Source organism: Castor canadensis, chromosome 8 (assembly GCF_047511655.1).
Source record: "Castor canadensis chromosome 8, mCasCan1.hap1v2, whole genome shotgun sequence".
NCBI classification, from domain to species: domain Eukaryota; kingdom Metazoa; phylum Chordata; class Mammalia; order Rodentia; family Castoridae; genus Castor; species Castor canadensis.
Genome location: NC_133393.1, coordinates 47031985 through 47055259, shown reverse-complemented (window position 1 = coordinate 47055259; position 23275 = coordinate 47031985). Strand labels below are relative to the sequence as shown.

The following is a 23275-nucleotide window of genomic DNA, read 5'->3' as shown; positions in this document are numbered from 1 at the left end:
GTTAGCGGATGGTCTCCTTGATGTGTACTCACATGGGATAGCTGGTTTGTTTTTAAATCAGGGCCCCACATTTACAACCTCTTAACTGTCTCCAAATACAGTCACACTGTGTGTTAGAGCTTCAATATAAGAGTTTGGGAGAAACCAACTTAGTCCATAACAGAAGCCTAGCCTAGAACAGAGGTCTGGAGACCGCTCCAGCAAGATGATTAAACAGCGATCAAGAGCAATGTAGAGCAGCTCCTCAGGTTAAACAGTAAACAGAGAGGAGTACAGTTAATTGACAGATTTTCCTATCCTCTTCAAGTTGCTGTCAAAGTTGTTACCAAGTACTGAAAGATCAATGCGTCTATGTCAAAAGACACAAGGGTAGCTTGATGTGGCTTCACTGGCCAAATTTAGGATGATTTGAATATTAACAGAAATTATGATGGTAATGAAATGTATAATACTAAACATAAAAACCTAAATTTGTTTAAACCCTTTAATTTCATGGTGAAATACAGTGGAGGTGTGAAAAGAATGCCCACTAACATATTCTTATGGTCTGAAGAGACGACAAAGTATGGCCACAGACTACTTACCAATTACCAAGAGGAAAATATACTGTTACAATGGAGTTAGCAGCTACCTTTACCAAGTGATCAAGTTTAGCATTACTAACAGAAGAATCTAAGATATATGTCCCAAAGGGACACATTTCCTGTGTAATATTCTTGCAAAAATGCCTAAGCTAATCATGAGAGGGAGAAATCTGAGAAATCCAGAGTGAAGGACACTCTAGAGACAATTAGCTTAGCCTCATGACAAAATTCAATGACAATTTAAAAGGAGGGCAGGGGAAACTGCTGTAGATTAAGGGGCAATAACTAATTATATCTCACCGGTTAAAACAACAAAACTGCTACAAAAGTAACTCTGGGGATAACTGGGGAAATGTGAACTATGGCTTATGAATACTTTTCTCGGGTTTGAGCACGCATGACAGTGACATAGGAAAATGTTCTGAGGACACGCATACCAACATTTTGGGGGTATAGAATTTGCAATGTCCTTTCCAAGAACTCAGCAAGAATGTGTGTGGGGAGAAAAGACACAGAAATTAGAAGTGGGGAACATAACAATGAGCTTTAGGGTGACTATATGAACACTTTTTTGAAGTATTTTAAAATTTTTCCTCTCAGCATAAATCTTTTTTTTTTTAAGTTGATAAGCAAGGGGAATGCCATTCAGGGAAGGCAAGGGACAAAGCACCCAGGTGCAGAGCAAAGAAGGCTCTTGTCTGCAAGAGATTTCCCAACACCTTTCAAAACGACTGCTCCCGCTCTCTGTGGGGCTCTTCCCTATAGGCTGTTTTCGGTCACGTGATAACGACGCCCCGCCCACCGCTCCCAGAGGCCCACACGCTCACCGCCCACAGTTCCGCTACTTCCTTGGTGCTGGTGAGCGGCCGCCATGGAGGGCGCGCCGCCTCCGGTGGAGGAGCGGCGGCGGCTGCAGGAGGAGCTGAGCGAGTTCGTGGAGAGCTGCTGCCGGACGCTGGAGGAGGTGACGGCGTCCCTGGGCTGGAGCCTGGATCAGCTGGACCCTGGAGAAGAGGAGGCGGCGGAGGTGAGGGGCGCGGCCGCCGGGCCTTTTCTGGGTTCCGCGAAGGCAAGGGCGTTGGAGCCCACGTCCGTGCAGAGCGGTCGGGGCCGCCGGGGACCTAAGCGGCCCGATACCAAGGGTCGCCCGAGCGTTCCTCCGTCGGCACCTCCTGTTTGAGGAAAACGGGAAGATGGGGCGAATGGCGCATCTGGTGTTTCTCAGAGACTGAGCGAATGGGTTTGGGCGTGCTGCTGGCGGAAGCTTGGCGATCTGCCTTATCTGTCGTAGGGATTCCTCGCCTGCGTCGGATTCGGTGTCAGGAGGGCTGGGAGTTCACCAGTTCGCCTTTCTCTGCCTTCAAATCCGACTCTTAGGACTCGGACAGGACCAATTTCGGGATTACTAAAGGATGTCACTAAGAGATGTTAACTAACAACTCACCTGGACGGTAGAATTGCTTTTTTAAAAAAACGTAGGCAAGTGTATTCGAATGAATGAGCTTTTTGTTTTTGATGGGGATATTGTCATATTTTTTTTCCGCGTATACTATACTATAATAATTTCTGCCAGGTTTAGGTCACCTGTCTGATTTCCCGAGAAGTATTTAAAGTGAATTTCATTTATGTGTAAATCGATCACTATTGTACTAAGCACACAGTGTAATTTTTGTTTAAAGCTTCATTTTTTGTTTACAAGGACTATTTAAAGCAATAAATGCCATCGGACGGGCCTACGAAACCTCTTACCATTGTTGCACAGCATTAAGTAACATCGGAGTCTTTGTATGAACACTTAAATAACACTCTGTATGTTACTTCATTTAATACTCATAATAATTCCATTTTGACGACACTTTGCAGATGAGGAAACAGAGAGGCGGTAATCTGTCCAAGGACACACAGCTTCTAAATGGCTGTTAAATTTAAACCCAGGTTTTCTGGCTCCTGAGAGTCTGTGTGCTTAATTGTTACACTGCCTTTCTAAAACTTATTTGTAAAATTCCCAGATTCTAACAATAACTTTTGCAAACCTGATGTCTGTTATTCAAGAGTGACTGGTTTAAAAATCATGGTAAATGTCAGCTGTAATACCTAAAATAGATGCAGTCCAGGCAGTTAATGAATCTCCACTTTTCTGTGATGTTTTAATAAACTGAAGTTTAGTCAACAGTGACAGTTTCCTCCTAGAGCTCATTGTCTGGTGATAGTGTTGGGAATACAGAGAAATCAGCTACTTCATTATGTGATAAAGCCTGTGATAGGTTATTGAAGGCCTGGTGGATCAGCGAAGGCTTCCTGGACAAAGTAAATTCTCAGCTGAAGAATGAATAGAATTAGCTACAGAGGAAGCATCAAGAGCATGTGTAGAAGTCTAGACACAAGTGAGTGATCAGACAGGAAACCTCAAGTCATTAAGGATAGCTAGAGCTGTGAGGTGGAGAGGAAGGAGGATGGTGAGCAGGGGCCAGATGTTTTTTGGGGGGGTCAGAGATGTTTATAAGACACTGTCTCACAATGTAGCCTACAATGGCCTGGAATTCTCCATCTTCCTACCTTAGCCTCTTGAATGCTAAGATTACAGGCTTGTACCACCATTCCTGGCAAAGGGCAAGGTCTTAAAGATCCTTGTCAACCATACTAGATAGAGAATCTGTAGGGTTTTTGTTTTTTAGATTCATTTATTTTGGCAGAAATGGGGTTTGAACACAGGTCTTGCACTTGCTGAGCAAGTGCTCTGCTGCTTTAGCTATGTCCCCAGCCTGTTTTTGCTTTAGTTATTTTTCTGGTAGAATCTTGCTTTTGCCTGGTAGCTGGGATTACAAACATGAGTCACCATGCTTAACTAGATTTTTGTGTATATGTGTGGCACAGGAGTTTGATCTCACGGTCTGACACTTGCTAGGCAGGTGCGCTTACTGCCAGAAAGGTACAAAGAACAAGCGTATCAGGATGACAGAAATGAACAAGTGGGTTATGACCTTCCAAGAGTTTGGATATTATAAGGAATGTGACATGTTTGGCTGTAGCACCAAGAAGGTTGCTAGTGACCTACTGGCTGACATCAGTAATGCTGGCAGTGAGTGAGGAATAGCTGTTTGGTGAGGTTGTTGAGACAGTGAGTATAATCTCAAGCCTTTGACAAAGCAGGCTTTGAAGGGATGGGAAGGCAACTTTAGGGGGATGTGGAATTGAAGGAGTTTTTAAAAATGCTTTTAAATACAAGCATGCCCACATAGGAGTTAAGAAAGGCTGCAAAAGACAAGGTATAGTACCACTTAACCAAGTAGTAAACATTTAATGGTATAATTATTTTTAAAATATTGTCTGCTCTTTTTCCTTGTTTTGGTTTGGTTTTAATAGGATGAAATTGTGATCTGTCCTTATGATTCCAATCATCACATGCCAAAGTCATCTTTAGCAAAGCACATGGCATCTTGTAGATTGAGGAAACTGGGCTATACCAAAGAAGAGGAGGTAAATGTATTTATTATATATGTGTTATTTAATAGTTGAAGGTATATTGTGAGGTTTTCTGTCATAAAATAAGAACCCCATATAGTAGGCTTGTACTTGCCTAATTTCACAAGTTATGTAAAATATGTAAATGGTATTAACCTATTGTTAGTGTCTGTCAAATCTTGAGATAGTCAATTATCTAATCTTCCAGAACACTAAGATTTTCCTTTTTTTTTTTCCTAACTGTTTAGGATGAAATGTATAATCCTGATTTTTTCTATGAGAATGTGAAGATGCCTTCAATTACTTTGAGTAAGTATTAAGTTACTAGACTATAATTTAAAAATTATAAAGTAAATTATATTTAAGTATTTTTCATTTTTGAATTATCAAAAGAATTTTTTTTTATAAGTGTCATTCTTATGATTAAGAATGGCATTTAGTACCTTAGAAGAATGTAGTATTAATTAATGTATAGTGAAACTAGTTCATATAATCTGCAATTAGGGACCAGGTTTATTTTAACAGGTAGTGAAAATCCCACAAAATTTTATACATTAGGGCAAATGCCTTCCTTCTTGGTTATAACAAAAACCTGAGCGCCTAACACAGATAGAAGATAAGAATGAGAATGGAAGAGTGTTCCAGGTGTTCACAGCATATGATTAAAGTCTTGAAATCTAGACACAGAATTCCCTGATTCAATTTCTGGTTTTGTCACTAACAGATGTGTGGCTTTCAGCAAGGTAATTAACCTGCGTGTTACCTAAATTTCTTTATAAAATGGGGACTAAGTGATATATTTAATATACTTAGAATAGTGCCTGAAACTTAACTGGGTTTTAAGAAATGTTAGGGGTTTTTGTTTGTTTGTTTGTTTGTTTGTTTGTTTTGTGATACTTGGCTTTGAACTTTGGGCCTTATACTTGCTAGGCCACTGCTCTATTGCTTGAACCATTCCACTAGCCTGAAATGTTAGTTATTATTGATCACTAAAGTTTGTAGCTGCTACACCTGCATGTCTGATTATTGTGTTTTCTGAACTGCTTGAAAAATGATCACTTCCTGGACTCTAGATAGATCTGAAAGAATTCTGTATTCACATTGTATAGACAGTGATGTGTTTCCTCTCTTAAGATTCTGAAAGGTTTGTAAATGTGCCTAGAGAGCTTGGATTGGAAACTACTTAATTATTTAATTATGGACACTAATGGTTCATAATGTTTTTATGGATTTTTGTTTTTTGACAGATAAGGACTCTCAATTCCAGATAATTAAACAAGCTAGAACTGCAGTTGGAAAAGATGGTGATTGTTATAATCAAAGTAAGTGGCGTTGTAGTTTGAGCTAATTACTCAGTGAAATTATTTTCCTAATTTTCTTCAAGAAAAACCTTGTGAAAGTGGGAAAAGGATAAGTTTTACATTAACATTGGACTATTTTGCTTTGCTTCAGCTTCATTTGTTAGCTATTTCTGCTCCGATTCACCACAGTCTCAGACACTATTTTAGCTAGGGGTATATGCGTTGGAATTACAAATAGGTGAGACTACCTTGTGGATAATTTTTAAAAAATTATTGTTTAGTGGGCTGGGATGTAGCTTGGTGGTACAGTGCTTGCCTAGTAGCGAGAGGCCCTGGGTTCGATCCCAGCACCAAAAAGAAAAGACAAAAAAAAAAAATTATTATTTAGTAAGTAAATGCCATTGGGTGAGACAGTCTTAGCCTGAGATTTCCTTTTTTGAGAATGTTGAAATGTAATGTAGAAAGAAAAGGCTTATTAGGCTAAAAGAGGTTAGTCTCCACAGATGTCCTCAGAGTATCACTCTGTAAGTGTAATTTTTTTCCAGTGGTACTAGGGTTTGACTTCAGGGCCTCACTGCTTGTTGGGCAGATGTTCTACCGCTTGAACTACTTCTAGCCCTTTTTGCTTTGGTTGTTTTGGACATAGGGTCTTCCTTTTTTTACCTAGGCTGGCCTGGACCATGATTCTCCCTATTTTATGCTTCCTGCTGTTGCTGGAATGTCAAGTGCATACTACCACACCAGCCTTTTCTGTTGAGAAGGGTCCTGCAAACTTTTTTGCCTGGGCTGACCTCAAGTCTTGATCCTCCTTATCTCAATCTCCCACTTAGTGAGGGATGACAGGCCTGTACCACCCCACTCAGCTATTGGTTGAGATTGGGTCTCTTGAACTTTTTGCCTAGGCTGGGCTCAAACAGTGATCCTCCTGATCTCAGACTACAATTACAGGTGTCTGGTTTGTAAATGTAGTGTTATTTTTAATCTTTTTGACTTTGATCTCTTTGAGATGATGAATGCTTGGATCTCCTCAGAAAAAAAGCACACAGTGTTTTACACCTGATTTTAGAGGATTTGTGAATCCTTTCATGCCCAGCTTTGAAGTTGGGTTTGAGTTTCTACCTGGGACTTTGACAGAAACTAGGTTAAAAATTTGAGCATAAGCTTTGAAGAAATTGAAAGAAAATTTAACCCAGAGTTTAGATTTTTGAACCTCGGTGTGAGATCTAGCCAAAGCACACCTGATTCCTCTTACAAGGATCTCTGAGGTGTCATCTTTGAACCTTCTATAAGTAGGTTTCTCTGGACAGCTTTCCTCTTTTTCCTTACTCTTGCTCTGTCCTAGCCTGTAATGAAGGTTGGTTTTCTCTCTTGTTGAAGTTCAGGGTCTTTACCAAACACTGTTTTAAGCCACTAACTGGACTGATGCCAGGTCTTCAGGAGGAAGATCATCTTGCCTTGACCTGTCTGTATTAGTTACTTCCAATGGCCAGGAACTATTTCTTGTATAAGAACTGTCACTTTTGTTCCTGTCACCTTAACTTCGGGATCTTTCTTTCTTTTTTTCTTCGACATTTGACTCTGATTATTTGGACAGAATTCTGACCTATGACCAGTCATTCCTTTTGTGGCCTCTGTTATTGATTCTGCTCATTTGGTTAATAGACCAATAAAAAAATAGGCTTTTGGTTTTTGGAAGGGTTAAATTTTATTTTATTTTTTATTTATTTATATTTTATTCATTTATTCACATGTGCATAATTTTAAATTACTTTGACTCTTAACTGGTTAGACAAATTTATTGAATTCATTTTAGAGTTGAAGGAGTACTTAGAGTTCATCTAACCCAGTGTCTGCATTTTACTGATAGAAAAAAACACTGATTGATAAGGATCTGATAAAGTTCTGGTATGTTTGTTCTAAAGGTCCTCAATGTTTTTTGTTGTTATTGTTGTTTTTGGAGATAGAGTGTCACCATGTAGCCCAGATTAGCCTTGAACTGGCCATCCTTCTGCTTCATTCTCCCAAGTGCTGGGATTATAGGTGTGTGCCACCACATCCAGTTAATGCTTTTATTTTTTAAAAGGTCCTTTTCCAGAACTTTTATGCATTTCATTTCTCTTTCATAATAAACTTGAGATAGGTTGCAGAAATACTTTCTTTTCCATACTAGGTTAAGAAATGATCACACAAAAGGGAAGTAACTCACCTCTGTTAAATAATAGCAGAGCTGGATCCAGAATCAAATTCTGAATTTTGGCACAAATTCTGAACTGAGTTCTATTTTTCGTTAGACACTCTCTGTAAAATTTATGGGCTTAGATTCTGAATGTTGCTCCAATACACTTATTTTTTATTATGCCTATCATAATTAAGTGGAATAATATCACAAACTTCAAGTGTGAACATGCTTTTATGATGCTGTTCGCGGTTTATTTTGTCAAAGCCTGTTTAAAGAAATAAGCTAGCCATAGCCTTCCATAAATGACAACCTTTTAGTTTTTGTTTCTTATCAATAACGTAAAATTATATTTTAGGATTGTTTAGAGAAATAGATGACAAATGCTAAACTAATCTTAGCTACAGTAATCGGCAGCTACTATTGTCTAAGTGAAAATTAATGTGCAGAAAACTATTAATGTAATCAAATGGGCGCACGTTTTATTTAAGTTTTTTATTTTTTGGTGGTACTGAGGTTTGAACTTGGGGCCTTGCACCTGCTAGGCAAGTGCTCTACCACTTGAGCCACACCCCATCCCTTTTGTTTTTATTTTTCAGAGAAGGTCTTACATTTTTCTTAGGGCTGGCCTCAGACTGATGTCTTCCTACTTGTAACTCCTCAGTAGCTGGGATGGGTGTCTCACTAGCTTTTTTTTGCTTGGGCTCGCCCTGAACCATGATCTTCCCATCTGTCTGCCTCCCAAGTAGTTGGGATTACGGATGTGTACCAACACACCTGGCTCAAGAGTTTTATATATGTGAATAATTTAGAATATGTTTCAAGTTTGTAAATTTGTATGATTGGATAACAAGACATTTGGACATTGAGTTTAGTCCATTACAAAAGCAAAGAATTACTTTGTTTTTTGTTTTGTTGCTTTCTTTTTTGGTGGCTCTGAGGGTTGAACTCATAGCTTTATGCATCAGAGGATTGCTTTGAATGAACAGGTCTTTCAATAGATGAGAGGAACATTTTGAGTTTGAATTCTTATACTATCTTAAATTAAGATTTCATTGTTAAAAATACATTTTTATGTGTTCTGTAACCTTTTTTAAACCTTTGACTTCAAGACAAGAGTCTTTTAAAATATCTCTTTACTGATTTATTTACATTAAAGGGACAATGACTAACATGAAAAATTTTGTATTTTCCATGTAATTAATAGTTTGTATGATAAACACTAAAATATAAATTTCTGATGAGGTCGTAGATGTGTTTCATTTCATCAGTGGTGTCAGGCTTAAACTCAGTGTACATAATTCTTACTCTGCTAATTCTTGTGCATGTTTGAACAGCCATTAGATGTACATATTTACTTTTAGATGCAGTTACATTGGCTAATTTGGTAACCAAGATACCAGTTTCCATCATAAATAAGCTTATACTTAATGGTTTATCTTTTTCCTACAATATTAAATACTCAAGTTGCCGTACTTAAACTTCATGAAGTGTATTTGAGACAAGGCTATGATTTAAAGATCAGTGTGCCTTGAGTTCAATCAAAACAGTATACTATAAAAGAACCTTAAAGGGTAGAATGGCTTTAGACCACATATCTTCCTGCTACTTGTGAGACTTGAAGTAAGTCATTTTTACTTTTACGGGCCTTAATTTCTTATCTCTACTGTTAGAGAATTGTTACTGTATGAATTCTTCATCAAATTCTAAATTATTTCTTTGAAATAATTCCTTTTACTAATATTTAATATTGTGTGTCATATGCGTAAGATGCTCTGTGATGGCAAAAGTGACTAACGAGGAAGAGTGAGAATTAGAGTTAAAGTAAGTTAGAGTTTCATTTGGGGTGTTGAAAAGTTTTGGGAATGGATAGAGGTGATAGGTGCACAACAGTGTAAACACTTAGTGCCTTTGAACTATACACTTACAAATGGTTAAAAGGGTGAATTTTACGTTTTTATATGTTACCACGATTTTTTTTTAAAAGAGGGACACAGTTGTAACAGTTACAGCACATAAACCATATAGAAATGTACATTTTGAAAATTTCACATTTTGTGTAAATGTAAGATTATTTAAGTATGTTTATCCTATTTTCTTTTGTCAGAAATATCTATGTTCTAAAAGATTTGAGCGCAGTTTGTTGCTTAACTTTTCCTGTACTTTCTCTTTTTCAGTAATTGGGGTGAGTATAAAGAGGAATTAGAAACCTGAATGTACTCCTTATTTAAAGATATGCAGTATCCTTTTTACAAATGATATCCTTTTAAAAGTTACACTCAAACCTCTCAACTTTATCTTAATAGCTGTCACGATATTATAGTCTTCATTTGGAATTTCGGTTGAATTTTAAGAAGTATCAGTCTTTACCATAAAGAACTTTAAGATGCGATGAGTAAATCAAAGAAAACTGTAAAATATTTTAAGGAGGACATTATATTTCATTGTTTAAAGATTATAGGCAAGGTTTATGAGGAATTTGTTTTTAATGTGTCATTGTTTGCCAAGTTTTGTATTTTTCTCCCACATTTTTATAGCCTATGTTCAAAGGAATTAAACTTTGCAAGGCTAATTTCATGCTATAAAATTTAAATGTTTTAACAACTGGCAGCATACAAGGAATTTTCATGGCCTCCCAGCATTAATGTCAAACTAACTGACTTAGCGGGTCTGTTTTCCACTAATTCAAAGTCCCTTGATTGGTACAAGTGGCTGTGTGTCATTACATAGCTAACCATGGTCGCAGATCAGTGTAGCTCTCCTCTTAATTTGTGGACAAATGTAAAGTCATTTCTTCTTTTTTTTTTCTTTTTTTGTTCCAATGTGTAGTTCATGGTATGCTCTTATTCTTCTTTTTGCCTCTTACCTAAGAAGTTAATAAGGCTGAACTTTATCTAATATTAGAACTGGGAAGAGCTACAATTTTACATTGTTCTTTGAATCAGAGTTATTACTTTAGAAGCAAACATTAGGATTCCTTTAGCAGTTCATGTTCTTTGTATTGGAAAGAATTGTTTTAAATTGTTTTATTTATAGTTATAATCATTTTGTTTCTTTGAGAATATTTGAATCTCAAAAAAAAAATTTTCTGCAATGTTTTAATACATCATATAAAGGTATTGTATTTACTTTTTTTCATTCATGAGCAGATTTTAGACAGTTCTGTAACTATAAGGGGCACTGCTATTACCTTCTCTTTGATTTGGTTAAGCCAATATACATCATTCTCAGAAAATGAAAGTGAGTTTAATTTCAGCTTAATCTGTCTTTCTCTGGTCTGAGGAAGTTTGGGACTACTTCTTTTATTATTTATTTATTTTGAGACAAGGTCTCTCTGTGTAGCCCAGGCTAGTCTTGAACTGGCTATCTTCTGCCTCAGTGCCCCCTCCCCCAAGTACTGGGATTATCAGCATGCACCATCATGCCCAGCTCAATTAATTGTTTTTTGATCCCTAGCTGTAAGTCATTGCACAAATAGGATATGTTTTGAATATTGAACATCTAGCGCAATGTTCTAAAAGAAAAAGACATTTTCCATAGTTTTCATAGTCCCATAATTTGTTTTCAAAATAACTACAGTGTATGTTATCTATTAAAACATTTTTCGGCTTTTATGAGGAAAACATATACACAGAAAGCAATACTCACTTTGTAAATATGGATAGTCATTTGAAAGTTACTACCATAAAGGCTTTCTTAGATAGGTGTTGTGGTGCACATCTGTAGTCTCAGCTACTTCGGAGCAGAGGGAAGATCCTTTGAGCACAGGTATTTGAGCCATCCTTGGCAAGGTAGTAAGACCTCATTATGGGAAGAAAAAAAAGAAAAAGGAAAGGTTTTCTTATGAGTAAATTGTTTCTTGGATTATTACTGCCTGTCCTCATGGGATCTATCTTAACATTGTGGGAGAGGATAGAGAGCATCTATGGTACATGCTGTGGGTAAAGCATTCGGAACAGTCATTGTTTACCAGTTATCACATAGATTATTTTATTTATTTAGTGATTTCCATGTAAAGAATAGTTTGTGTTAATATTGCATTGTTATATCATACATTTTAAGATAAGTAGTAGATTTTCAGTCCACAATACTTAATGCATTATTTATTCTTGTGGTTTTATTTTTACTTAGGAACGTATTCTTCATTGCCTGTTGAAGTTCCTCTGAATCATAAACGGTTTGTTTGTGATCTAACCCAAGCTGATCGGCTTGCCCTTTATGATTTTGTCATCGAGGAGACAAAGAAAAAGCGCTCTAATCCTCACATCATTGAAAATGACAGTGATCTTTTTGTTGACTTGGCTGCCAAAGTCAATCAAGGTTTGAGATGAATGTTATACTCTACATAACTGTCATTCCTTACTAAGTGGAAAGTGATTTCATTACCATGACACTTTGAGTTTGCGGAAGGTGGTTTTGTATCATCTGATATTGGCATATTATTAAGCTATTTACTCAGTGCCTGTTTTCCTCTGACTTTTATGTTAAGCACATCTTCCTTCTGTAAGAATGCTAATTATAACTGTACTGCTGCCTTAATCTACAGACCTAAACACTCACGCTCTTATGTTTAACTAATGGCTAGAGATGAGGAATGATAGAAAACAACCCAGGACTGTTTGTGTGTGTGCGCATGCCACACACACATATAGGGGAGCTTTTAGGATGTGTTTGTGTGCTATCTTGAACTATATTGAAATAAAGGATGATTGTGGTATTCCTACCTGCTAATTCTTAGGAATTTAAAAGCTCATAAGGATCTAATTATTTTACTTCTTTCATTAGATAATAGCCGAAAAAGTCCAAAATCTTACCTTGAAATCCTGGCAGAAGTGAGAGATTATAAAAGAAGACGCCAGTCCTATAGAGCTAAGAATGTTCACATAACCAAGAAATCATATACTGAGGTAAATTTGACATAGTTTTAGAGAACTTAATTGACAAAAAAAATTTCTTGTAGATAGTTTTCTGAATTTGTTCTACTAATTTCCTCATTTCTTTGGAGGTTTTGTGAAGAAAGGTCTTTAGGGTGGCCACACCTGATAGGCATTTGTTCCATCATTTTCAGACCCATTTTTTCCCAGGCAAATGCTTTTGTACTAACTTTATATAAAGAGATGGTACTGACTTAAAAAAAGATCTACTTTGTGTGTGTGTGTGTGTCGTGGGGTGGGGGGGGAGGGAGACGGGGGAGGCGGTACTGGGGTTTGAACTCAGGGCTGACATCTTGAGCCACTCCACCAGCCTTTTTTTTATGAAGGTTTTTTTCGAGATAGGGTCTCTTGAGCTATTTGCCCAGGCTGACTTTCAACTGCTATCCCTAGCTAGGATTACAGGCATGAGCTACAGATGCCCAGCTAAAATAGATTTACTTTTGAGGAAGTAGTATTGTATCATGATAAGGGTATGACTTTTAGTTTTCAACAGATCTTTGTTTAGGTGTTGATTCTGCTGTTTATTATTAGCTTTGCCACTCGGGTAAGTTAGTTGAGCTTTTTAGATTCCTTTTTTTTCTTTCATTTTATAGTAGTGTAAACTTCATAGGATTATTATGAGAATTGATTGAGATAATCCATGAGAACCCAGAAGTTTCTCAATAAATTATAACTGTTAATCTTTTTTTGTAGAAATTTTAAAATGCTTTTATGTATGTTACTAAATATTTGTGAAATGTCTTGGTGTTAATTTTGCATCAGTTTCTTGGTATATATCTAGGTATCAATTTCAGATGTCTTTTTGTTTGTTTTGTTTTGTTTATTGGTTCTGGAGTCTGAACTCAGGGCTTCACACTTGGAAAGCAGACACTGTGAATTGAGCCACATTTTGCTCTGCTTTTTTTGGAGATGGGAGTCTCACAAATTATTCACCTGGCTTGGTCTCAAACTGTGATCCTTCCTATCTTAGCCTCTCAAGTAACTAGAATTATAGGTTTGAGGCACTGGCACCTGGCACTGATGTCATTTAATGGGTAGAGTTGATAAGTTTTTGGTACATGTGCCTAAATGCTACAGTTTCCTCATTGAATCCCTAACTTTTTCTACGTATATCTTCTTTGGTTTCAAAGACTTTGCGTAGTCTAAACTCATTTTCTAAGCATTTTTCTATTGCTTTAGTCAAGCATGTTTCTGATTACACATAAATATTTCTCCATGCTCTAACATAAGTTGTTTTCTCATCTGAAATGCTCTTTATTTTTGCCAATTTAAGTCTTAATGAGTATCAGGGTCACCATTTCCATCAAGTGCTGGTTGTAAAAATACAGATTGTGTTAAGTGCTGAAATAAAGGTGAAATCAAAGTATGGGATGAGCGAGTGATGCTTTTTTAAAAAGATGAAATTGGTGGGCTGGGAACATGGCTTAAGTGTAGAGCACCTAACGAGGAAGCACAGGCTCTGAGTTCAAATCCTGGTACTACAAAACAACAAAATCAAAGCCTTGGTATGAGCTTCATAGAGGAAGGTAGCCATGGGGGGAAAAGGAGAAGCAGGAAAGGTTCAAGGAATGTCTACTCATTCCTTTCTATATGGCAAACTTGTGTTGGGTGGGTTCTGTGGACTTCAAAGAGCTCTTGTAGAAGCACCAGCAAGGAATCCAGTAGGGATGCTGAGGGAAGTGCTGGAGCAGATGTGTATGGTTCATGCCATTCTACCAGGTTAGACTCTGGCCTGTCTTAGGTTTTCCATAGGAGAATATGGTAGGAGAGGGGAAGTGGGGATAAGGATTTTTCAGGTGGAAGAATAAGCATTGCTAAATGTAGATATTTTTCATAGAACTATTCGTGATCTAGGGTGGCTAGGGCTTAGTGCTTCTAAGGAACTGTCCAGTGAGAGAGAAGTTCTTAAGGAATTTGGGCATTGCTCCATTTTACTTTGAGAATTATTGAACATTTCTCTGAGTTAGAGAAAAAAATGCAGTCAGGCTGTAACTACAGTGTCTTTCTCTTGGATTACCCATTATCTCCATACCTTACTTAAAATATTGCCTTAGCAAGTATGAGGCCCTGAGTTCAAACCCCAGTACCACCAAAAAACAAAACAACAACCATTTCCTAATGTGGCATGAGACCTGTTGGCTTCTGTTTTAGTTTTATCTTTGCCTACCTTGTGACCAGTCCTATGTTTGATGATTTGGGAAAAGTAGAAAAGAAACAAACTTTCAAATGGTCTTATAGGCAAAGAATTTATTGTTTGTTCAAGAAAGTATGTATAAAGAACTAAAATGTTTCATATTTTGTCTTTCATCTTGACAATTATAAAGTTTAAAAAATTATTTGTAAGTATTCTGTAGCATGAAGATTAATTGTGAAAGTAAAAACACCACCAAAAACTCCTGTGTATCCTTTTTTTTTAACTCGGATATCGTGAACATTTTGGCCCATATATTGCTTATCATTTTCACTCACTCTTTTTGTTTATGTTTGTTTGCTTGTTTGAGACAGAATCTCACTATGTAGCCTAGGTGTGCCTTGAACTCTTAATCCTCCTGCCTCAGCCTCCCAAATGCTGGGATTATAGGTATAAACCACCACTCCTGCTCACTCTTTTTATTTTTGTATACTTTTCACTCTCTCCATCTCTATCTAAACATGATTTTTTTCTTGAACTATTTAAGGATAAGTTCCATACATCATGACCCTTTATCCCTAATTACTTAGTACACTTCCTAAGAATAGCAGTATTTCCTTACATAATCATAGCATAGTTACCCACTTCAAATTTAATGTTGAAATAATACTTTCATCTACTACTCATATTCCAGTTTGATCATTGCCTTTTTTATATTCTTTAAAATTCATAGGCCTCCCAGTCTATGTTATAGCACTTAGTAAATTCTTGATTGATTATTCTTAATTTTTTGAACAACTTTCTTAGTTGACATTTGGTGATTATTTCTCCCAAGGTGATTCGGGATGTGATAAATGTACATATGGAAGAACTCAGTAACCATTGGCAAGAAGAGCAGGAAAAAGCAGATGATGCCAAAAAGTATGTCATCTTAATTGATGAAACTATTTCCTTTATTTTGCTTTTTGTTCATTCATTTATTTGTTTTTGCAGTGCTGGGGCTAAAACCCAGGGCCCTGTATATGCTAGGCAAGTGCTCTACCACTGAGCTATGTTCCCAGCTCTTGGATTTTTGAAACAGAGTGTTACTATGTAGCCCAGGCTGTCTTTAAACTCATTATGTAGCGCAAGTTGGTTGGAGGAGTAACCATATTAGTGAAATAGTTAAGTAAAACATATTATAGGAGCTATGTTTTTTGGACTTCCCTCTTTGTGGAGTATAAGATTATGCACATATGAATAATTTATTTAAACCCTATTTATCATTGGTGTAATATAGAACATTATTCTTTATAATTGCTGTGTCTTTGTGTGTAATGGAGACCAGTGGTAAAATGAACTAATTAGCATTGTTATGTTTCAGGAATGAAGAAAGGCGATCAGCTTCAGTAGATTCACGACAATCTGGTGGAAGCTATTTGGATGCTGAGAGTTCACGACATAGAAGGGATCGGAGTAGGAGCCCACATAAACGAAAAAGAAATAAAGATAAGGATAAAAACTCTGACTCAAAAAGAAGGAAAGAGAGGTGAGTCTAACCCTACATCATCTAACATTGAAGCATTTACTTTTGAAAAGCAAACCAGGTCCTTCCACTGTGGACCAGGCAGAGAAAATCCACTGTAAAAGTGGATTAAAGTAAGAAGGGGAAATAATAAAAGATTCTTAACATTCGTCATGGTTCAGTTCAGATACTACCACTTGTGACATAGTTTTTCTAAATGCATGATAAGGTATTGATTTCCTTTTCTCTCACTTTCTTTTTTTTTGGTGGTGCTGGGTTTTGAACTCAAGGCCTCATGCTTGTTAGGCAGGTGCTATACCATTTAAGCCACTCTGCTAGCCCCTTACTTGCTTCTTAGCTAGGACAAATGAAAATAGTGTCTGGATATGTTAAAAAGGTGTTTGTATAGAGCTCTTTCTTCTCGTTCCTTCATATTTTCTTATCATTCTCATTTGTTTTTCTTGCTAATTCCTCAGTTGAAGTATGTTTAGGTTCAGAGAGGAATCTATACTTTAACATCAGTCAATGTTGCACTTATTTGTACAGTTTTGATAGCTGCAGGATATGGGTTAATACTAAATAATAATAATAAATAAATAGTGGGTTAATTACAAGCTCAGGCTTATAATCTTAGTTATTTTGGGAGGCTGAGATCAGAAAGATCACAGTTTGAGACCAGCATGGACAAATAGTTCATGAGACCCCCCCCATCTCCAAAATAACCAGAGCAAAATGGACTGGAGATGTGGCTGAAGCAGTAGAGCACCTGCAGGTGCAAATCCCTGAGTTCAAACCCCAATCCAATACATTTATTCATTTATGAATTAATTTAAATTGGTTGAGGTCTACTCCTATGTGCCAGCGCTTACTAGGTATCTACCTGGATCTTGTATTTATCAGAGGTATAACTAAACTTACTCTCAGTCTGCTCCTCTTTCCTCACTTTTTTTTTTTTTGCAGTTCTGGCAGTGGAACTCAGGGCCTCCTGCTCTCTGGGCAAACATTCTGCCACTTGAGCCACACCCCCAGCTCCTTTTTCCCCATTATTCTTATCCTGGTCAGTGGAACAACCCTCCTATTGACCTAAGCCACATATCAAGGAATCATTTTTAGATACTCCTGCTTTACTTCTTACCATCTGACAAGTTCTAAATTCCTGTCAGTTCTACCTAAAGATACCTCAAATGTACCTCCTTCTTTTGGTCCCTGTCATTGTCTGTCTGGAAATTATGACAGTTTTCGTAATTATTCTGTGTCCAAGATTTATCCTGTGTGAATCCATCCCTACTCTACTACGAGAGTAAATTAAAAAGTAAAAACCCTCTTAAAACTCATCATTGGGGACTGGGCATGGTGGCTCACACCTGTAATTCTAGCTGCTTGGTGAAGATTAGGAGGATGGCAGTTCAAGGCCAGCCCCGGGCAAGACCCCATCTCAGTCAATAAACTGGGAGCGGTGGGGGTGCCTGTCTTCTCAACTACACAGGAGATGTAAATAGAAGGATCATGGTCTAGGCCAGCCCTCACAAAAAAAGCTGGTAGAGTGGCTCAAGTAGAGGGCAGCAGTCTATCAAGTATGAGGCCCTGAGTTCAAACCCCAGTGCCTTCAAAAAGATAAAAAACAAAAAACATTCATCATTGTGAGCTGGAGATACAGCTCAGAGATAAGTGCCTACCTACCTGCCTAGCATCCACATGGCCCTAGTTCAACTTCCCTCCCCTCCAAATTCATATTTGGCAAAATTCACTTTTTTTTTTTTTTCCTTTTGGTGGTATTGAGGATTGAACTCAGGGCCTCATGCTTGCTAGGCAGGTACACTACCACTTGAACTATTCTGTCAGTCCTTTTTACATTGATTATTTTTGAGATATGGTCTCACTTTGTGCCCAGGCTGGCCTCCATGATCTTCCCATTTATGTGTCCCTGCATAGCTGGAATGATAAGTGCACCCCCCTTCTCCCCCCGACCCCCGCCGCCATCTAGCCATTGGTTGATATGGGGTCTTGCAAACTTTTTGCCTGGACTGGCCTCAAACTTTGATCCTCCTCATCTCCACCTCCTGAGTAACTAGGATTACATGCCTGAGTCACCATGCCTAGCCTAAAATTCTTTCTTTAGAATGGTCTCAAGCTGTCAGAGTGGCTCAAGTGGAAGAGGACCTGCCTAGCAAACGTGATCCCCTGAGTTCAAGCCCTAGTACCACCAAAATTAATAATAATAATAATAATAATGGCTCTTGATACCTCCAGGATTAGAACTGCTGAGTATTTCTCCTTGTATTTTGCTATGAATCCATGAAATGCAAAATTTGTGCACTGGCCAGCCTGAACTGCTTAGACTTTCTCACCTGTATTTGTGCCTTTTCACATTGTGTCCTGCTGCCTAATTTTTTTTTAAAGCCTGCTTGGGACATTCTTCCTTATCCTTTAAATCCAGCTGGGTCATTTTCTGAAGCCTTTTTCACTTATCCAAGCAGAGCTGAAGGGCTGGAGATGTGGTTCAAGTGGTAGAGCACCTGCCAGACAACTGTGAGGCCATGAGTTCAAACCCCAGTACAGCCAAAAAGAAAAAGAAACAATGTTTGCCAAGCAGAGCTGATCTTCTTTTTCATTTTGTCACCATCTTGCCTATCACATACTTGTTATTGAACTTAATAGTTACAACTTTCTCTGCTATTCTGTGAGCTCCTTCAAGGCAGGGTTCATGTTCTACTTAGTTTATGGGCACTGGCCTGTCACATAACAGGCTTTCATATGTACCCTGTCTCTGCAAAGTTACTGGAATTAGTAAAGCCTTTCATATTTATTTGGTAATTTTGCTCACCTTACTATGATCTAGTTAACTCTAACTTAGTCCTTCTCTGACAAAAATGAAATATTTGCTTAGGGATCCCTTTTGATTGGTATGATGTAATTATATTATAAAGAGATTAACTCTTGCTTGTCTTCAGAAATTGTGCTCTTTCACTTCTTTGAAATTTGTTAAGAACTTCATCCACCTAAGTAATTTTGACATCTTCAATCAATCCCTATGTACTTAAATACATTACAGGCCTTCAAAATCTAGATGTGAAATAATTTTTCTTCGGGGAAGATATGTAAACTATTAGCAAGAAATGATTCTTAATAGGGTAAGGCTGATTTTTTTATATCCATCCATGAGATGAAATGAGTTACAGAGTGGTATAAGGCAATCAGACTTTTTTGGGGTTGGGGAACTGGGGCTTGAACCCAGGACTTTGTCCTGGCAAAGCAGGCACTCTACCACTTGAGCCACACCTCCAGCCACAATCAGACCATTTTTTTAATTCTTTCTGTGACTTTAATGTTCTATGTGAAATGGATCCTCAGGTCATCTATCATTTACATATACTCAAAGCTAATTTTAAAGGAAAACTTTAAAGCATAAATCTTCTTTGCTCACTCCTATTTTAGTTTTAATAATTGATTTTGCCTGTTTACTGTTAAAAATTGCTGTTCAGTTCTAAAGGTGTGTTTAACTTCTCATGGTTTGAATGATTATTGTAAAGCTTTGATATTTAAGTGTTTAATACTTTTTTTATACCCCTTTCATTTCAGGGATGGAGAAAGACATCATAGTCATAAAAGAAGAAAGCAAAAAATATAAATGAAATGTTTGTGCTTGCATTAATTATGTTTATGTTATAGCCAATATGCTGATATTTTAACTATAGTTTTGTTATTATAGTTGCTTTGTGCAGAAGAATGTGGTTATCTATTTAATGCTCATTATTTTTCAATAAATATTTATGCTTCAAACCATGATTTCACTATTATGCCCCATGACTTCATTTTACTTATCTTTTAATACATGGTTTGCTTCTTATCAGTAATTTGTTTTATTGTCTTTTGTAATTTGTATATCATAAAATTCTTTTTAAAAAGTCAGTATTTAGTGTGGCATGTGATGCACACCTAGAATCCCATCTACTAGGGAAGGAAAGGAAGGAGGGTCATGAGCCTTGTGACCAGCGCAGGCAAAGTCAGCATGACAGTATCTCAAAGTCAAAATATAAACAAAAGGGCTCCAGTGGTTAGAGTGCTTGCCTAGCATGTGTGAGGCCCTGGGTTCAACCCCTAGTACTGAGAATTAAAAAATGTCAGTTCTTAAAATATATAAATTGCCAGGCATTGGTGGCTCACGCCTGTAATCCTAGCTACTTGGGAGGCTGAAATTAAGGATCAAAGTTTGAGGCCAGCCCAGGCACATAGTTAGTGTGACCCCATCTCCCAAGATAGCTAGAGCAAAATAATCTGGCGGTGTTCAAATGGTAGTGTGCTTGCTCTGCAAGCAGGAAGCCCTGAGTTCAAACCCCAGTCCCACCAAAAATTTAATTAAAATGTAGCAATTATGTATCAATACATTCTCATTGTAAAAAAAAATTAAACCTTGTAGATAAGGGTAAAGTCCACTTGGAGCATCTACAATCCCTATGCCCACCCTAGACATAGCTACTCTAGTCATTCACTGCACTGGTGAATTATAATAGGGAAAAAATAATCTAAATGAGGAGAATGGACTGTCTGAATCTGTATTAACATGGATAGATCTCAAGAAACAATGCTAAGTGAAAATAGCAAATTGTAGAAAGATAAATAAATTAGGTCAGTGCACAAAATAATAGTGTATATTTTCTGTGGTCATACAGTATAGACTTTGGTGTCTGCAGGTATATGGTTCCAAGGAGATCGCTGTTGATGGACCACTGCACCATGCTCAGGATGCACGGAGCTCAGTGTGGTGCTGGGTGCGCTTGCTTCAGTGTTCCTGCCACACCCTAACTTCCACTGAGGACAGGCCATCTGTCAACAAATCTCACATTTTCACATTTTTACTTCAATTAAACACACTCATTTTCACCTTGCTTTTGGGCCATGATTTGCATTCGGGAGGCCACATAAAGCATGTGCAGGAATTAAAATTTTTTTTGAAATTTCTTTTGATTTTCTTACTGGTTTTGACAGGACTTGTTTGGTCAAAACTGTGTGTAGTAAATCCACTAATAAGATGGGCTTGATGTATGTGTGCTTGCTCTGCAATTATATATCACCCTAGACATAACTACTCTGGTCATATATTTTTATGGTTCAGAAGAATCCATTCCAAACTTCTGATTATTTGGGGGAGGAATACAGATGACAAGAGATTAGGGATGGAAGACAGGATTAGGAGGGTGGTCAACGTAAAGCTTTAGCTTGGTCCATGATGCAGTACTATTTTTAGGTTTCTTTTTTTTTTTTGGTGGCACTGGGGCTTGAACTCAGGGCCTCATGCTTGCTAGGCATGCACTTTATCACTTGAACCATTCCACCAACCTTTTTTTGTGATGGTTGTTTCCAACATAGGGTCTTAAGAACTATTTGCCTGGGGCTGGCTTTGAACATTGATCCTCCTGATCTTGGCTTCTCTAGTAGTTAGGGTTACAGGAGTGAGCCACTGGTGCCCAGCTTTTACCAGTACTGTTTTTGAATAAGAACATATTCATGGTTCGCTTGATAATTAAAAATATATTATCAGTTAAAAATATATTATCAAAATATATCATTACATAAAAACTTATTATATTATTGAGTTACTATGTACATCAGTTCCTGTACCCCTAACCATAGGGAGCCAAATAATCTGTTTTTGGTTACAATTGATTAGATTTATCCCTTTTTTTTAGAAATTCATGTATGTAAAGTACAATATGTACTCTGCTCCGACTCTAGAATATTATTTATTTACTTTTGGGAACGGGCTCAATAGGTGGCCCTGGTTGGTGTGGAACTTTCTCTGTAGCCCAGTTTGGCCTTAAATTCAAAATCTTCCTCTCTTAGTCTCCCAAGTGCTGAAATTTCAGGTGTCCAGCAACTATAGATTTTTGAGATTGACCCTGTGCATGTCAGTAGCGCATTCCTTTTTATTGCCAAATAGTGAGCTATAGTGTATACTAAAACATTTAGGAGAAACTTTGGCATTAAGTGTTAAGCATCTCACATCTAGGCAGACAGTGTACCACTTGAGCCACTCTCCCAGCCCTAAGCATCTCACATCTAAATAGCAGCAGTTTGAATGTTGGGAACCCAAGTAGAAATAAAATTTATTTGAAAAAGGCTTGTAACTGACAAAGACAAAAGTTGTTTGGATTTGGATCAGATTGGCTGTTAGATTTCAGGTGTGGGACACAGCTCTGAGGTTTATAAGTTGGAAATCAGTAAGTCATTTGATAATACGTAGTTCTATTACTGTCATTTTACTTAATTTCTGAACATATAAAATTCAGATTAAAAAATCTTATATGGAAGGCCTTAGGAGTTGCTGTAATACTGGGTTTTTTGTCTGGGCTGGTCTCAAACCACAATCCTCCCAAGTAGCTGGAGTTACAGGTGTGAGCCACCTTGCCAGACTATAATTTTGGTTTTAATTCGACTGACATTGGTCATTTTAATTTAGATATTGACAAGGTGGCTATATAAAGCCCAGCACACGCTGATTATTATTAGGTAAATGAACTCCTTGCTCCGATTTTTGAATTAGCTCAGTAACGTCCAAATATTTGCTACTTGATTATGGCTGATTGGAGAACTTCAAACCCTTTCATGAAAATTAGTTATCAGAGGAAGGTTTTCTCCCATCCTGGAGGCACTTGTTTCCTTTGTTGTACAGAATTAATTTGATGCAATCCCATTTTTCAATTCTTGCTGTTACTTCCTAAGCTATTAGAGTCCTCTTCAGAAAGTTATTACCTACATCTATATCTCAAAGTGTTTTCCCTTAGTAGTTTCAAAGTGTCAGGTCTTACTTTAAGGTTTTGATCCATTTTGAGTTGATTTTTTGAGGGGTCAGAAATAGCAATTTAGTTTCATTCTTCTACATGTGGATATCCAGTTTTCCAAGCACCATTTGCTAAAGAGGCTGTCTTCTCTAGCATATGTTTTTGGACACCTTTGTTAAGAATCAAATGGCTTAGGAGTCTTTACTCCTATTTCCTGTGTGGAAAGTAGGAATTGTTTCTCCTTTGTTTCCCCACTTCTCCTTACTTTATCCTATTATGCTAAAAATAAATCCTTGCTAAAACTTAAAAAAAAAATCAGATGGCTGTAGCTGTGTGGATTTATTTCTGTGTCCTCTGTTCTATTCAGTTGGTCTACGTGTCTGGTTTTGTGCAATACCATGCTG

The 23275-nt window shown here is 37.4% G+C and overlaps 1 protein-coding gene across 2 annotated transcripts; it reads left to right on the top strand.

The window, feature by feature from the left end:
• The first annotated feature begins 1393 nt into the window (after positions 1-1393).
• On the top strand, positions 1394-23189 carry Snrnp48 (small nuclear ribonucleoprotein U11/U12 subunit 48). 2 transcript variants are annotated; one of them, XM_074082932.1, is made up of 9 exons: positions 1394-1611; positions 3948-4061; positions 4295-4355; positions 5294-5368; positions 11655-11843; positions 12309-12430; positions 15424-15509; positions 15952-16116; positions 20784-23189. In XM_074082932.1, exons 1-9 carry the CDS (start codon positions 1456-1458, stop codon positions 20893-20895), a joined length of 1080 nt encoding a protein of 359 aa, XP_073939033.1. In that variant the 5' UTR covers positions 1394-1455; the 3' UTR covers positions 20896-23189. The 2 variants fall into 2 exon arrangements, with proteins under 2 accessions (XP_073939033.1, XP_020028283.1); XM_020172694.2 differs by lacking the exon at positions 20784-23189 and adding an exon at positions 19672-19878 and having other exon boundaries at positions 1399-1611.
• The last annotated feature ends 86 nt before the right edge of the window (positions 23190-23275 follow it).